The 15220-nt window shown below is 44.6% G+C and overlaps 1 protein-coding gene across 1 annotated transcript; it reads left to right on the top strand.

Annotated features, from left to right (window-relative positions):
* Positions 1-407: 407 nt before the first annotated feature.
* On the top strand, positions 408-3613 carry LOC123402870 (protein TIC 21, chloroplastic-like). The gene is made up of 4 exons (XM_045096830.1): positions 408-722; positions 1693-1950; positions 2211-2414; positions 3359-3613. The coding sequence occupies exons 1-4, from the start codon at positions 465-467 to the stop codon at positions 3458-3460; spliced, it is 822 nt and encodes a 273-aa protein (XP_044952765.1). The 5' UTR covers positions 408-464; the 3' UTR covers positions 3461-3613.
* The last annotated feature ends 11607 nt before the right edge of the window (positions 3614-15220 follow it).

The raw sequence follows: 15220 nt of genomic DNA, 5'->3' as shown, positions 1-15220 counted from the left end.
TGTTGTTTATGTGACCTAGTCCTATAGGGCATTGACACGACAACTTCTCGACTGTCTTCTACAATAAGGTTTGTTTAACTCCGAAAAGAAGGGGCAATCCATTGCTTATATTCTTTGTTAGGTAGTCTATAAAGCGAGATGTAGTTTTTTATTTCTGATGTTCTTTGTACTATCTGGCCATCTTGACATTTGATCAATACTTCTTCCGTACCAATATAATTATAGTTGAAGAGAATTAGTCTACAATTATTTTGATACAGAGGGAGTAGATCATAGGTCCCACACATAAAAAGAAAAAACAATTGGAATTTTGTTATGTTTGATACAAGGTGCTCAAACGTGGGAGCTGCAATGCCCAACGAAAATACACAAACCAGAGGGTGCTTCAGGCTAAACTTCCGCAGGAAAAGACAACGGCGAGCACGGCTGCTGCACAACGGGCGAGTAGCATCGCAACCACCAAAATGCAGGCGCTCCTACTCCCATCGCGGCTGCCGCCGCCGCTGCTCCGGCAGCGGGCGCTTCCCGCTGTTCCGTCGCTCGCCAGCCATCCCCTCAACGGAGCTATCCTCCCTACTGGGCGCCTCTGCTTCGGGGGCGGCGAAGCCGCTCCGCGGCGCCTCACTGCTGCGGCGGCGGCGGCGTCCTCGTCTTCGGCGGGCCCTCTCTTCCCGACGCCTCCCCCTACCGAGCAGACAATTGAGCGTGCCAAGCTCGAGCAGGTGCTTCCCTAATTTTATCCCGTTTGATCTATCGACGTCCGGTACTTGGCCTGCGTGTGTAGTAGGGTTCTTATCCTGCTTTCTCGAGAAAGATTATGTTTGGGAATCTGTATGGAAATTTTAGGTTTATGTATTTTAGAGTGACTAATGAGGTATGTACTGTTGGACCATGTGATGGTTGCTTGTCTTAGGATAATGCACTCGGCGTGATGGTGTTTAGGGTTTAGGAAATTAAGTGATTCGTATCTGATATATCTCTAGTACAGGGGAATTGCTGAAATGTAACGATAACTGAACGCTAAAGAGACCCTAGATAGCTATTTCAGGTTTGGATCTTGTTGATAGAACCTCTCCTCACTGAGCATTTCATGGTGTGCCTGCTGGTTTCGTTTTGATGTGATAGTTGAGAGGCACAAAATAGTGCGTTGGTGATTTCGCCAGTGTGCTTAACTGTTTAATTACAGGTAAACTTACCTTATCAGGTTTGGGTCTTACCAATAGAACCACTGTCCTCACTAGGCATTTCATGGTGTTCTGGTTTTGTTTTCCTGTGATAGTTGATGGCACAAAATTGTCTGTTTGTTATTTTGCTAGTGTGCATCTGTATGTCGCATCTGTTGCATATAGATTGAAAAATGACAGTGAGGCATAGGGTTAATAAATATAGCGCTCCTCGGTCATGACCTGTTCATCCTTAGGATCTCATATCTTCTGGTTAAACTCTCTTACCTATAAAAAGTGACACAGCGTTTTTGAATTGCCACATTGTTACAATGTTCTTCTTTTCACAGCTGTATGTGTTATATTAGGATGATTAACCTGTGTGACGTTGTTAGCTTTGAATTAGGCTGTCTATTCACATAGTTAAAATTATATTGCATATCAATTGATTATCTTTAAGTACTAGTTTAAGACATGTACCATGACTGAAGCATATATCTTCATTCTTTCTCAATGACTGAATGGACAGGTTATCAAGAGACTAGAGAAAACAGCAAGGTATTTCAAGAACTTGGGTACCCTAGGGTTCTGGTCCCAGTTGGTGTGCACGTTTGTTTCTGCTGGAATTTTGTCATTCTCCACAGTTGTTACTGGGAAGGTTACATCGCCCTTTACATTCTACACAACTGCTGCTGGTGTTGCTGCAGCTTTTATCTCAGTCTTCTGGTCATTTGGTTACATCCGTCTGTCTGAAAGACTACGGAAAACAGCAAGCGCACCCGCAAAGGTACTCTCTTTCTTGACCACCTATTTTACATTGTTACCAGCAAAATAAATGTTTCTTTTTTCATATCAGAAAATCATAACCTTCTCCACTGCCTGTGGCTCATCTTGTGTACCATCTGAGAGTTGAACTGATTTTTTACACATTTAAATGGCAGCGCAAAGATAACTCACATCTGCTTATTTTGTTTTATGCATGAGAAGATATACTTCAGATATGATTTGCATTCAGATTAGTATATTAAACTTTGGGCTGATTTCCAGGCTCCTCCACGGGCTGATGTGATTAAAAGTCTGAAAAATGGCATTGTGCTCAATATTCTTGGGATGGGCGCAGCTGTTCTCGGTATGCAGGCACTTGTTGGTGCTTTGGTAGCAAAAGCCCTTACTACCTCTGCAGTCCCCTATTATCAGACAACTTCCGCTGGTCAAAGTCCTGTTTTGGCTCTAGATGTATTCCTGGTTCAGGTATTTGATTACTTATTTATTATGTTTGTATAAACTCTGGAAGTGCATTCTTCTATATGTAATATGAATTTTGATGCCAAACATTACACTACAATCAATATCATAAACTGTTGAGCTTCATGTAAAAATAGCAAGACCCATAAGCCTGATTGTAATTGCAAGTTTTGATAAGCCATTGGGTAGCGAGGCACAACGATTCTATACATTATCATCTGCTTCGGGTAATTTGTCTAGGACAAAATCTGTACTGTCATAGTCCTGGCCTGTCTGTGGTACTTATATAGTTATTATTCAGATTGTGGTAATTATATAGTTATAGCTATAGTTTCATAGCGCACAATCTGAATGCATACCTTCAGATCCTCCAAACTTTGCCTGTAAAATTGTGTAAATAACCAATACAGTTAACATTCAGTAACAAGTTTTGTGGATTCCAAACTTACGCTGTGTTTGGCGTTTTGCGGTGGATTCACACAATCCTATTCACCCCACCCATTTTCCCCTATTTTAGTGTTTGTTTGACCCGCTGTTGCGGACTTTTGTGTCAAACTTTTCACAGCAGATTTTAAAATAAGCACAACATAACACATTTCATCAACTGCAAAGTGAGCCTTAACTAGTACTCCCTCCTCCGTCCCATAATATAAGAACATTTTTAAACTGTTTTAGTTTAATAAACGTTTTAATATTATGGGACGGAGGGAGTAGTACAGTACTAGCCAATACTTTTTGTTTCTATCCAAGTATCTAGGAAAAATGCTTACGAGTTGGTTCGAAATTTCTAATTGCGAGAGAAGAAACTGTGAGTTGAAACCAGAGTTGCTAACGTTAAATTGCTTATGCTGGAAGTTGAATTTCTTGAAGGCTTCATCGCTGAGAACTCATCAGTATCAGTGAACGGTGACGAGTTAGAATCTAACGTATTTTATCCTCACCGTGCGCAGGCTTCAGCGAACACCATACTGTCGCATTTCCTAGGGCTGGCAACTTCCCTGGAGCTGCTCCGTTCCGTGTCAATCCCCCCGACGGAACCTGCTGCAACATGAGCCAAGAGCTGCCAGACTCCTTTACTTCGCACTCGTTTTCCTTTTTTCCTTTGACTGTGCCTAGGAATAGCATCTTGTGTGCGCCTCTATGCTTTAACATTTTGGCTTGAATGAGAACCCTGTGGCCTTGTAAAATAATTTCTTCTGATCGAAGCGTTTGAGCCGTACCTCCTCAGGAGGCCTTAGGAGAAAATTACAAGTTTCGTCCTCGAACTTGCTGGCACGTATCACAACTGTTCCGGAGGTTGAGAAATGCTGCACTAGGGCAGCATCTGTCCGGACCACGAAAGCCATCTAATGTGGTTTTGTATTGGTCGACAGAGCCGTCCGGACGCTGGTTTTTTCCGTAAATTAAAAATAAAAATGGGAAAGCTTTACGGGAGTCCGGACACCAGAAACATCCCTATCCAATACTCCGACGAGTGGGTCTTTTTTACCTCTTGCTTTTCATCTTTCACCTTCACTGCTGCTACTCCTTGTACATCTCAGTCTGTCAGAGAGGCATTGCCGTACGTTCGCAACCAGTACCAACGAGCCCACTTGCCGTCACGGCTGATCACATACGTGTATTTTGCAGGCAGGACCAGAGGAGGGCTAGGACCAGAGGGGAGCCCTCCTGGCAGCAAGTGCACGAAATGTTTCACGCACAAAAACACATTGCGCCCTATGGCATGTACATCACTTAACCACGCAATGTGAAGTTCTTGTCGTATCGCTAGCACACAATCCAGATCAGTGTCATCAAGTTTTGTGACGTGGTTCGTGCAATGTGGCCATTGCATGCGATAGAGGACAGGATCATAAGTTTTTTTTATTCTTCTTGCTCAACTTGTTATTGATCCATTCACTCAATGTTGGTTTACACATTATATTTAGCTCGCACACGCTACCGTGGTGTATCACAGGAAAGAGGGCGACCATTTACGTGCATGCACCGTTGGATGAAGCTGAAGGGATAGTATGTGTGTGTGTGTGGGGGGGGGGGCTGAGCCCTTGATCAAAAACTTGTTGGGCATGTGCTTAATTTGAGAAGTTGTTGTACTAGATTTAATTTGCATGGTATGATATGGATGATTTGTGCTATTTCCTATCCGAACTTTGATGAATATCATCCGGTTTGCATGAATTTCGTCTGATTTGTTAAAATGCGGGCTGAAATGTATGCGATTATGATTGGATGTTGTTCTCCTGCATCCGTGTCCGTGGACTGGCCCTCCCTATCCGCGGTCAGATGCGGAGGAAATTTGCGAGTTGCTATTGGAAATGCCCTTTAGCTCCTCAAATACGAAGATACATAACATATGTGGCCCTCCTACGGTCTTGTGTATGCTGGATTGTTCTGGTGTACGTACCACCATCACCCTAATCTGTCGGATGCACATTTTGCCAAAAGGCCCCCACTATTATATGTAATCGTGTCGAGCTCAAGGGTAGTGTCATCTCGCGTGGCCTAAAGTGGCAAGCATGTTCGAGCAGGTGGACCACTGAAATGACGTGGATGATGCCTAGAGGTGGTGGGAGGGGTGATGAATAGGCGCTTTAAAATAATTACGATTTAGGCTTGCACAAATGTGGAATAAAAGTAGCATTTAATTAGTCAAGCACAAAACCTAAAACAACTAGGCTCATCTATGTGCACCAACAACTTGTGATAAGCAAGATAAATAATTAAGTGATAACAAGATATATAAAAAAGACACAATATGGCTATCACAAAGTAAACTGCATAAGTAAAGGGCTTGGGTAAGAGAAAATCGAGGCATGAGGAGACGATGATGTATCCCGAAGTTCACACCCTTGCGGATGGTAATCTTCGTTTGGAGTGGTGTGGAGGCACAATTCTCCCCAAGAAGCCACTAGGGCCACCATAATCTCCTCACACCCTCGCACGATGCAAAGATGTCGTGATTCCACTAAGGGACCCTTGAGGGCGGTCATCAAACCCATACAAAGGGCAACCCTTGGGGGTGGTCACCGGACCCGTATAATTTGGCAACCCTTGGGGGCGGTCACCAGAACCCGTACAAATTGCTCGGGGCAATCTTCCACAACCTAATTGGAGACCCTGACGCTTGCCTGAAGCTTTACATCATAATGATCGAGCTCTGAGGCACCACCAACCGTCTAGGGTGCCAAAGCACCGAAGAGGCACAAGCTCTAGGGTGCTCAAACACCCAGGAGTAATAAGCCTCTCAAACTTCACTTCCATGTATCACCGTGGATAACTCAAACCTATGCACCAAATGTAATGGCAAGGGCACACAGAGTGCCCAAGTCCTTCTCTTCCAAATCCCACCGCAACAATTAATGCTATGGAGGAAAATGAGAGGAAGAACAAAAAAGAGAACACAAAGAACTCCAAGATCTAGATCCAAGGGGTTCCCCTCACATAGAGGAGAAAGTGATTGGTGGAAATGTGGATCTAGATCTCCTCTCTCTTTTCCCTCAAGAAATAGCAAGAATCATTGGAGGGATTGAGAGATAGCAAGCTCGAAGAAGGTCAACAATGGGGGAAAACATGAGCTCAAAATATTAAAAACCATTGGGGAAGAAGACCCCCTTAAATAGGTCTCCCCAAATCCAACCGTTATGCGCACTGGTTGTGCACAAGTGGTACTACTGCTTGGTTGAGCGGTACTACCGCTTAGTGTAGTAGTTCTAGGGAAAAGCATGCAAAAGGGAGAAACCTTGAGGCGGTAGTGCCGCCGGAGCGGAACTACCGCACCCACACGTGGTACTTCCGCTAGGAGTAGCAAGTGTGGGTGAAACCGCGGTAGTAGAGTGGGGCAACACGGTACTTCCATAGGGAGCGGTACTACCGCCCATAATTGTCGTTCTACTACCGCTAGAAGGAGTGATCTGCAAAATATAAGCGAAAGTAGCAACGGTAGTACACAACGGAAGTACCGCCTAAGCGGAACTACCATGATACAGAGCGGTCTTACCGCGTGAACACATCGGTAAAGCTGCCCTCACACTAGAACTGCCATAACTTTCACATACGAGCTCCGAATTGAAGCAAAGTCAAGCTTGTTGGATACCATACGGCAATGATTATATTAAGAACAAGCGATGGAGAATAGATGTCACTATGATAAGGAAGATGACCTTCCCAAATATGATCTGGCAAAATCTCCAACACCAAAAACACAAAGATGATGCATACGAAATCCATTTTCGATGAACTTGAGCTTATCACGATGAAGACCATAAGCTCCAAAACTCTCGTAGCGTAAAGCCAAACAAGAACCAATAAATATGATGATGCCAAGAATACAATGGTCTGAGCGTTGAACGAATGATATGATCAATCTACTCACTCGAGAGCTCCCCTTGATAGTACGACTATCGATCCTATAACCCAGTCTCCCAATTACCACCATGAGACCGGTAAAATAGAAAACCTATCAAGGGCAAAACTTTGCCTTGCGCATAGTCCACTTGAGCTAGATGATGACGATCTTGTCCTCCTCAAGATGGACCACCTTTCTTATTGCGTCGGTTCGATGAAGACTAGAAGATTGCTCCCCCATACTTCACTATGGGTGAGCCACTCCTCGATACATCTTCACAAGTCCGTTGTCACCACAATGGACGAAAAGCTACAAGCATGATCTCTTTGTGATGCTCCACTTAAACTTGTACATCGAAAACTTGGTGACCATCACCACTTGATGTCATTCCCCATGGGTTGTATGAGATCTTCTCTTGACGCAAGCCCATAGACACATACCTAACCCCACATACAACTCTCACGTAGACCATGGGTTAGTACACAAAGTGTAATGAACAATTTTTAACATACCATGTGATCACTTGATCCAGTACATTGTGTACGCTTTGTGTGTTGATCAACTTGATTCACTCTTTGACTTAGTCTTGATCAACCTTGAGACCTATCTTCTCTCTTCAGAAAGATGATGTCTTGAAGGTAAACATGAATGCTCCCACAGTCATCTTCTTCAAGGCATCCTTGCGATAATCTCAACTCTCACATGACCAATATTTGGATAAATCCTTGAATACCACCTTGGTCATCTCATAAACTCCTTAAAACCAATAAATGGACTTCAAAAATGCCTATGGACAAATGCTTCGAATATAACCCAAGGAAACCATTAGTCCATAGAGATCGCCATCAATTACCAAAACGAAACATGGGGGCATAATGTTCTAACAACCACATCATGTCAATTCACATTGGTGGCCTAGTCTGTCATTTTCGTGCAGGTCCACGCCAACTCGCATTGATGCCAACTCGCGTTGGTGAACTAGTTAGGGTTGATCAAACACTATTCTGTAACTGGGTAGTTATAAAGGTCATTTTCACGCAGGTCTTGAGCCATGCAGTGAGGCATGTTTTTTTGTGGTGGTTGAACAAGAACGGATTTGCCTGTGTGACTTGGAGAGATATGCTCTTGGCCTCTCTTAGGATCCCACTTGGATAAGCATGACCATGCGACAGGAATTACGGGATAATACGGTTTTGAAAGTTGGCGCACGAGACGAGAAAGTGGTCGGACTGGAATAAGGATGAGCGATGGACTTGAACCCGACAACACATATCATGAAGTGCAAGGAGCAGAAGTGTGACACATTGTACAAGTTTGTCAAACCGGCTTGAACGTACACTTGAAGGTTGACATGTTTTTGCCAAAACACGGTACCAACTAAGCAAGCTAGATGTGATCCGACCTGTGACCAAGTAGACGTGAATGGTAACCCACAGGTATAAGGGATTGCAACAGTCTGTTAGGGAACGTCGCATGGGAAACAAAAATTTTCCTACGCGCACGAAGACCTATCATGGTGATGTCCATCTACGAGAGGGGATGAGTGATCTACGTACCCTTGTAGATCGTACAGCAGAAGCGTTAGAGAACGCGGTTGATGTAGTGGAACGTCCTCACGTCCCTCGATCCGCCCCGCGAACAATCCCGCGATCAGTCCCACGATCTAGTACCGAACGGACGGCACCTCCGCGTTCAGCACACGTACAGCTCGACGATGATCTCGGCCTTCTTGATCCAGCAAGAGAGACGGAGAGGTAGAAGAGTTCTCCGGCAGCGTGACGGCGCTCCGGAGGTTGGTGATGACCTTGTCTCAGCAGGGCTCCGCCCGAGCTCCGCAGAAACGCGATCTAGAGGAAAAACTATGGAGGTATGTGGTCGGGCAGCCATGAGAAAGTCGTCTCAAATCAGCCCTAATTGCTCCATATATATAGGAGGAGGGAGGGGGACCTTGCCTTGGGGTCCAAGGGACCCTTAAGGGGTCGGCCGAGCCAAGGGGGGGAGGACTCCCCCCCCAAACCGAGTTGGACTTGGTTTGGTGGGAGGAGTCCCCCTCCCTTCCCACTTCCTCCCTCTTTTTTTTTCTTTTCCTTTGATTTCTTTTTCTTCGCGCATAGGCCTCCTTGGGGCTGTCCCACCAGCCCACTAAGGGCTGGTGTGTCTCCCCAAAGCCTATGGGCTTCCCCGGGGTGGGTTGCCCCCCCCGGTGAACTCCCGGAACCCATTCGTCATTCCCGGTACATCCCGGTAACTCCGAAAACCTTCCGGTAATCAAATGAGGTCATCCTATATATCAATCTTCGTTTCCGGACCATTCCGGAAACCCTCTTGACGTCCGTGATCTCATCCGGGACTCCGAACAACATTCGGTAACCAACCATATAACTCAAATACGCATAAAACAACGTCGAACCTTAAGTGTGCAGACCCTGCGGGTTCGAGAACTATGTAGACATGACCCGAGAGACTCCTCGGTCAATATCCAATAGCGGGACCTGGATGCCCATATTGGATCCTACATATTCTACGAAGATCTTATCGTTTGAACCTCAGTGCCAAGGATTCATATAATCCCGTATGTCATTCCCTTTGTCCTTCGGTATGTTACTTGCCCGAGATTCGGATCGTCAGTATCCGCATACCTATTTCAATCTCGTTTACCGGCAAGTCTCTTTACTCGTTCCGTAATACAAGATCCCGCAACTTACACTAAGTTACATTGCTTGCAAGGCTTGTGTGTGATGTTGTATTACCGAGTGGGCCCCGAGATACCTCTCCGTCACACGGAGTGACAAATCCTAGTCTTGATCCATACTAACTCAACTAACACCTTTGGAGATACCTGTAGAGCATCTTTATAGTCACCCAGTTACGTTGCGACGTTTGATACACACAAAGCATTCCTCCGGTGTCAGTGAGTTATATGATCTCATGGTCATAGGAATAAATACTTGACACGCAGAAAACAGTAGCAACAAAATGACACGATCAACATGCTACGTCTATTAGTTTGGGTCTAGTCCATCACGTGATTCTCCCAATGACGTGATCCAGTTATCAAGCAACAACACCTTGTTCATAATCAGAAGACACTGACTATCATCGATCAACTGGCTAGCCAACTAGAGGCATGCTAGGGACGGTGTTTTGTCTATGTATCCACACATGTAAATGAGTCTTCATTCAATACAATTATAGCATGGATAATAAACTATTATCTTGATAGAGGAATTATAATAATAACTATACATTTATTATTGCCTCTAGGGCATAATTGCCACAGTCTCCCACTTGCACTAGAGTCAATAATCTAGCCCTCACATCACCATGTGAATTACATTGTAATAAATCTAACACCCATACAGTTTTGGTGTCGATCATGTTTTGGCCGTGGAAGAGGTTTAGTTAGCGGGTCTGCTACATTCAGATCCGTGTGCACCTTGCATATATTTACGTCCTCTTCCTCGACGTAGTCGCGGATGAGGTTGAAGCGTCGTTTGATGTGTCTGGTCTTCTTGTGAAACCGTGGTTCCTTTGCTAAGGCAATGGCACCAGTGTAGTCACAGAACAAGGTTATTGGATCCAGTGCACTTGGCACCACTCCAAGATCCGTCATGAACTGCTTCATCCAGACACCCTCCTTAGCCGCCTCCGAGGCAGCCATGTACTCTGCTTCACATGTAGAATCTGCTACGACGCTTTGCTTGGAACTGCACCAGCTTACTGCACCCCCATTAAGAATAAATACGTATCCGGTTTGCGACTTAGAGTCGTCCGGATCTGTGTCAAAGCTTGCATCGACGTAACCTTTTACGGCGAGCTCTTCGTCACCTCCATACACGAGAAACATCTCCTTAGTCCTTTTCAGGTACTTTAGGATATTCTTGACCGCTGTCCAGTGATCCACTCCTGGATTACTCTGGAACCTACCTGCCATACTTATGGCCAGGCTAACATCCGGTCTAGTGCACAGCATCGCATACATGATAGAACCTATGGCTGAAGCATAGGGGACGGAGCGCATATGCTCTCTATCTTCATCAGTTGCTGGGCACTGAGTCTTACTCAATCTCGTACCTTGTAACACTGGCAAGAACCCTTTCTTGGACTGTTCCATTTTAAACCTTTTCAAAACTTTATCAAGGTATGTGCTTTGTGAAAGTCCTATCAGGCTTTTTGATCTATCCCTATAGATCTTAATGCCTAGAATCTAAGCAGCTTCTCCTAGGTCCTTCATAGAGAAACTTTTATTCAAGTAACCTTTTATGCTCTCCAAAAGCTCTACGTTGTTTCCAATCAGTAATTTGTCATCCACATATAATATTAGAAACGCCACAGAGCTCCCACTCACTTTCTTGTAAATACAAGATTCTCCAACCACTTGTATAAACCCAAATGCTTTGATCACCTCATCAAAGCGCTTGTTCCAACTCCGAGATGCTTGCACCAGTCCATAAATGGATCGCTGGAGCTTGCACACCTTGTCAGCATTTTTAGGATCGACAAAACCTTCGGGTTGCATCATATACAACTCTTCCTTAAGGAAACCGTTAAGGAACGCCGTTTTGACATCCATCTGCCAGATTTCATAATCGAAAAATGCAGCTATTGCTAACATGATTCTGACGGACTTAAGCATCGCTACGGGTGAGAAGGTCTCATCGTAGTCAACTCCTGGAACTTGTGAAAAACCCTTTGCCACAAGTCGAGCTTTATAAACGGTCACATTACCGTCAGCGTCCGTCTTCTTCTTAAAGATCCATTTGTTCTGAATAGCCTTGCGGCCCTCAGGTAGTATCTCCAAAGTCCACACTTTGTTCTCATACATGGATCCTATCTCGGATTTCATGGCTTCTAGCCATTTGTTGGAATCTGGGCCCACCATTGCTTCTTCATAATTTGCAGGTTCATTGTTGTCTAACAACATGATTGATAAGACGGGATTACCGTACCACTCTGGAGCAGCGCGTGATCTCGTCGACCTGCGTGGTTCAACAGAAACTTGAACTGGAGTTTCATGATCATCATCATTAACTTCCTCCTCAACCGGCGTCGCAACGACAGAGGTTTCCCCTTGCCCTGCGCCACCATCCAGAGGGATGAGAGGTTCGACAACCTCGTCAAGTTCTATCTTCCTCCCACTCAATTCTCTCGAGAGAAACTCCTTCTCGAGAAAAGTTCCGTTCTTAGCAACAAACACTTTGCCCTCGGATTTGAGATAGAAGGTGTACCCAACTGTCTCTTTTGGGTAACCTATGAAGACGCATTTTTCCGCTTTGGTTTCCAGCTTTTCAGGCTGAAGCTTTTTGACATAAGCATCACATCCCCAAACTTTAAGAAACGACAACTTTGGCCTTTTGCCATACCACAGTTCGTATGGTGTCGTCTCAACGGATTTTGATGGTGCCCTATTTAAAGTGAATGCAGCTGTTTCTAATGCATAACCCCAAAACGATAACGGCAAATCAGTAAGAGACATCATAGATCGCACCATCTCTAACAAAGTACGATTACGACGTTCGGACACACCATTACGCTGTGGTGTTCCAGGCGGTGTTAACTGCGAAACAATTCCACATTGTCTTAAGTGAGCACCAAACTCGAAACTCAGATATTCACCCCCACGATCAGACCGTAGGAACTTGATCTTCTTGTTACGATGATTTTCCACTTCACTCTGAAACTGCTTGAACTTTTCAAATGTTTCAGACTTGTGTTTCATCAAGTAGACATAACCATATCTACTTAAATCGTCAGTGAAGGTGAGGAAATAACGATATCCGCCGCGTGCCTCTACGCTCATTGGACCACACACATCGGTATGTATGATTTCCAACAAGTCACTTGCACGCTCCATTGTTCCGGAGAACGGAGTCTTAGTCATCTTGCCCATGAGGCATGGTTCGCACGTGTCAAGTGAATCAAAGTCAAGTGACTCCAAAAGTCCATCAGCATGGAGTTTCTTCATGCGCTTTACACCAATATGACCCAAGCGGCAGTGCCACAAAAATATGGCGCTATCATTGTTTACTCTAACTCTTTTGGTCTCAATGTTATGTATATGCGTATCGCTATCAAGATTCAATATGAACAATCCTCTCACATTCGGTGCATGACCATAAAAGATGTTACTCATAGAAATAGAACAACCATTATTCTCAGACTTAAAAGAGTAACCGTCTCGCAATAAACAAGATCCAGATATAATGTTCATGCTCAACGCAGGCACTAAATAACAATGATTTAAGTTCATCACTAATCCCGATGGTAGCTGAAGTGACACTGTGCCGACGGCGATTGCATCAACCTTGGAACCATTTCCTACGCGCATCGTCACTTCGTCTTTCGCCAGCCTTCGTCTATTCCGCAGTTCCTGTTTCGAGTTGCAAATGTGAGCAACAGAACCGGTATCGAATACCTAGGCACTACTACGAGAGCCGGTTAAGTACACATCAATAAGATGTATATCAAATATACCTGATTTTTCTTTGCCCGCCTTCTTATCTGCCAGATACTTGGGGCAATTGTGCTTCCAGTGACCCATACCCTTGCAATAGAAGCACTCTGTTTCAGGCTTAGGTCCAGCCTTGGGTTTCTTCGGCGGATTGGCAACAGGCTTGCCGCTCTTCTTCGAATTGCCCTTCTTGCCTTTGCCGTTTCTCTTGAAACTAGTGGTCTTGCTCACCATCAACACTTGATGCTCTTTACGGAGTTCAGACTCTGCGACTTTCAGCATCGCAAACAACTCGCCGGGAGACTTGTTCATCCCTTGCATGTTGTAGTTCAACACAAAGCCTTTATAGCTTGGCGGCAGTGATTGAAGGATTCTGTCAGTGATAGCTTCTTGCGGGAGTTCTATCCCCAGTTCAGCTAGACGGTTTGAGTACCCAGACATTTTGAGCACATGCTCACTGACAGATGAGTTTTCCTCCATCTTGCAAGCATAGAATTTATAGGAGGTCTCATACCTCTCGATCCGGGCGTTCTTCTGAAAGATAAACTTCAACTCCTGGAACATCTCAAATGCTCCATGATGCTCAAAGCGACGTTGAAGTCCCGGTTCTAAGCCATACAAGACTGCACATTGAACTATTGAGTAGTCCTCCTTACGCGCTAACCAAGCGTTCTTAACATCCTGATCAGCCGTAGCGGGTGGTTCATCTCCTAGCGCAGCATTAAGGACATAATCCTTCTTTCCAGCTTGTAAGATTAGCTTAAGATTACGAGCCCAGTCTACAAAGTTGCTTCCATCATCTTTCAACTTAGCTTTCTCTAGGAACGTATTAAAATTCAGGATGACACTTGCGTGAGCCATGATCTACAACACAAATATATTCAAAGTGGACTTAGACTATGTTCAAGATAATTAGAGTTCAACTTAATCAAATTATATGCTAAACTCCCACTCAAAAAGTACATCTCTCTAGTCATTTGAGTGGTTCATGATCCACTTACACTATCCCAAGTCCGATCATCACGTGAGTTGAGTATAGTTTCAGTGGTAAGCATCCCTATGCTAATCATATCAACTATATGATTCATGATCGACCTTTCGGTCTCATGTGTTCCGAGGCCATGTCTGCACATGCTAGGCTCATCAAGCTTAACCCGAGTGTTCCGCGTGCGCAACTGTTTTGCACCCGTTGTATGTGAACGTTGAGTCTATCACACCCGAGCATCACGTGGTGTCTCGAAACGACGAACTGTAGCAACGGTGCACTGTCGGGGAGAACACAATTTCGTCTTGAAATTTTAGTGAGAGATCACCTCATAATGCTACCGTCGTTCTAAGCAAAATAAGGTGCATAAAAGGATTAACATCACATGCAATTCATAAGTGACATGATATGGCCATCATCACGTGCTTCTTGATCTCCATCACCAGAGCACCGGCACGATCTTCTTGTCACCGGTGCCACACCATGATCATCCATCAACGTGTTGCCATCGGGGTTGTCGTGCTACTTATGCTATTACTACTAAAGCTACATCCTAGCAAAATAGTAAGCGCATCTGCAAGCACATATGTTAGTATAAAGACAACCCTATGGCTCCTGCCGGTTGCCGTACCATCGACGTGCAAGTCGATATTTCTATTACAACATGATCATCTCATACATCCAATATATCACATCACATCGTTGGCCATATCACATCACAATCATACCCTGCAAAAACAAGTTAGACGTCCTCTAATTTTGTTGTTGCATGTTTTATGTGGTGACCAAGGGTATCTAGTAGGATCGCATCTTACTTACGCAAAAACCACAACAGAGATATATGAGTTGCTATTTAAACTCATCCAAGGACCTCCTCGGTCAAATCCGATTCAACTAAAGTTGGAGAAACCGTCACTTGCCAGTCATCTTTGAGCAAAGGGGGTTACTCGTAACGATGAAACCAGTCTCTCGTAAGCGTACGAGTAATGTCGGTCCAAGCCGCTTCAATCCAACAATACCGCGGAATCAGG

The sequence above is a fragment of the Hordeum vulgare genome, chromosome 6H (genome assembly GCF_904849725.1).
Source record: "Hordeum vulgare subsp. vulgare chromosome 6H, MorexV3_pseudomolecules_assembly, whole genome shotgun sequence".
In the NCBI taxonomy this organism is placed as follows: domain Eukaryota; kingdom Viridiplantae; phylum Streptophyta; class Magnoliopsida; order Poales; family Poaceae; genus Hordeum; species Hordeum vulgare.
Note: the sequence above shows the minus strand (reverse complement) of the source record. Positions and strands in the feature narration are given on the sequence as shown.

Bases quoted from the DNA above. Each gene is read 5' to 3' on its own strand.
- LOC123402870 (XM_045096830.1), top strand. From the start codon at position 465: ATGCAGGCGCTCCTACTCCCATCGCGGCTGCCGCCGCCGCTGCTCCGG. The intron at 723-1,692 runs GTGCTTCCCTAA...CTGAATGGACAG, and splicing joins AGCGTGCCAAGCTCGAGCAG to GTTATCAAGAGACTAGAGAA. The intron at 1,951-2,210 runs GTACTCTCTTTC...GCTGATTTCCAG, and splicing joins CAGCAAGCGCACCCGCAAAG to GCTCCTCCACGGGCTGATGT.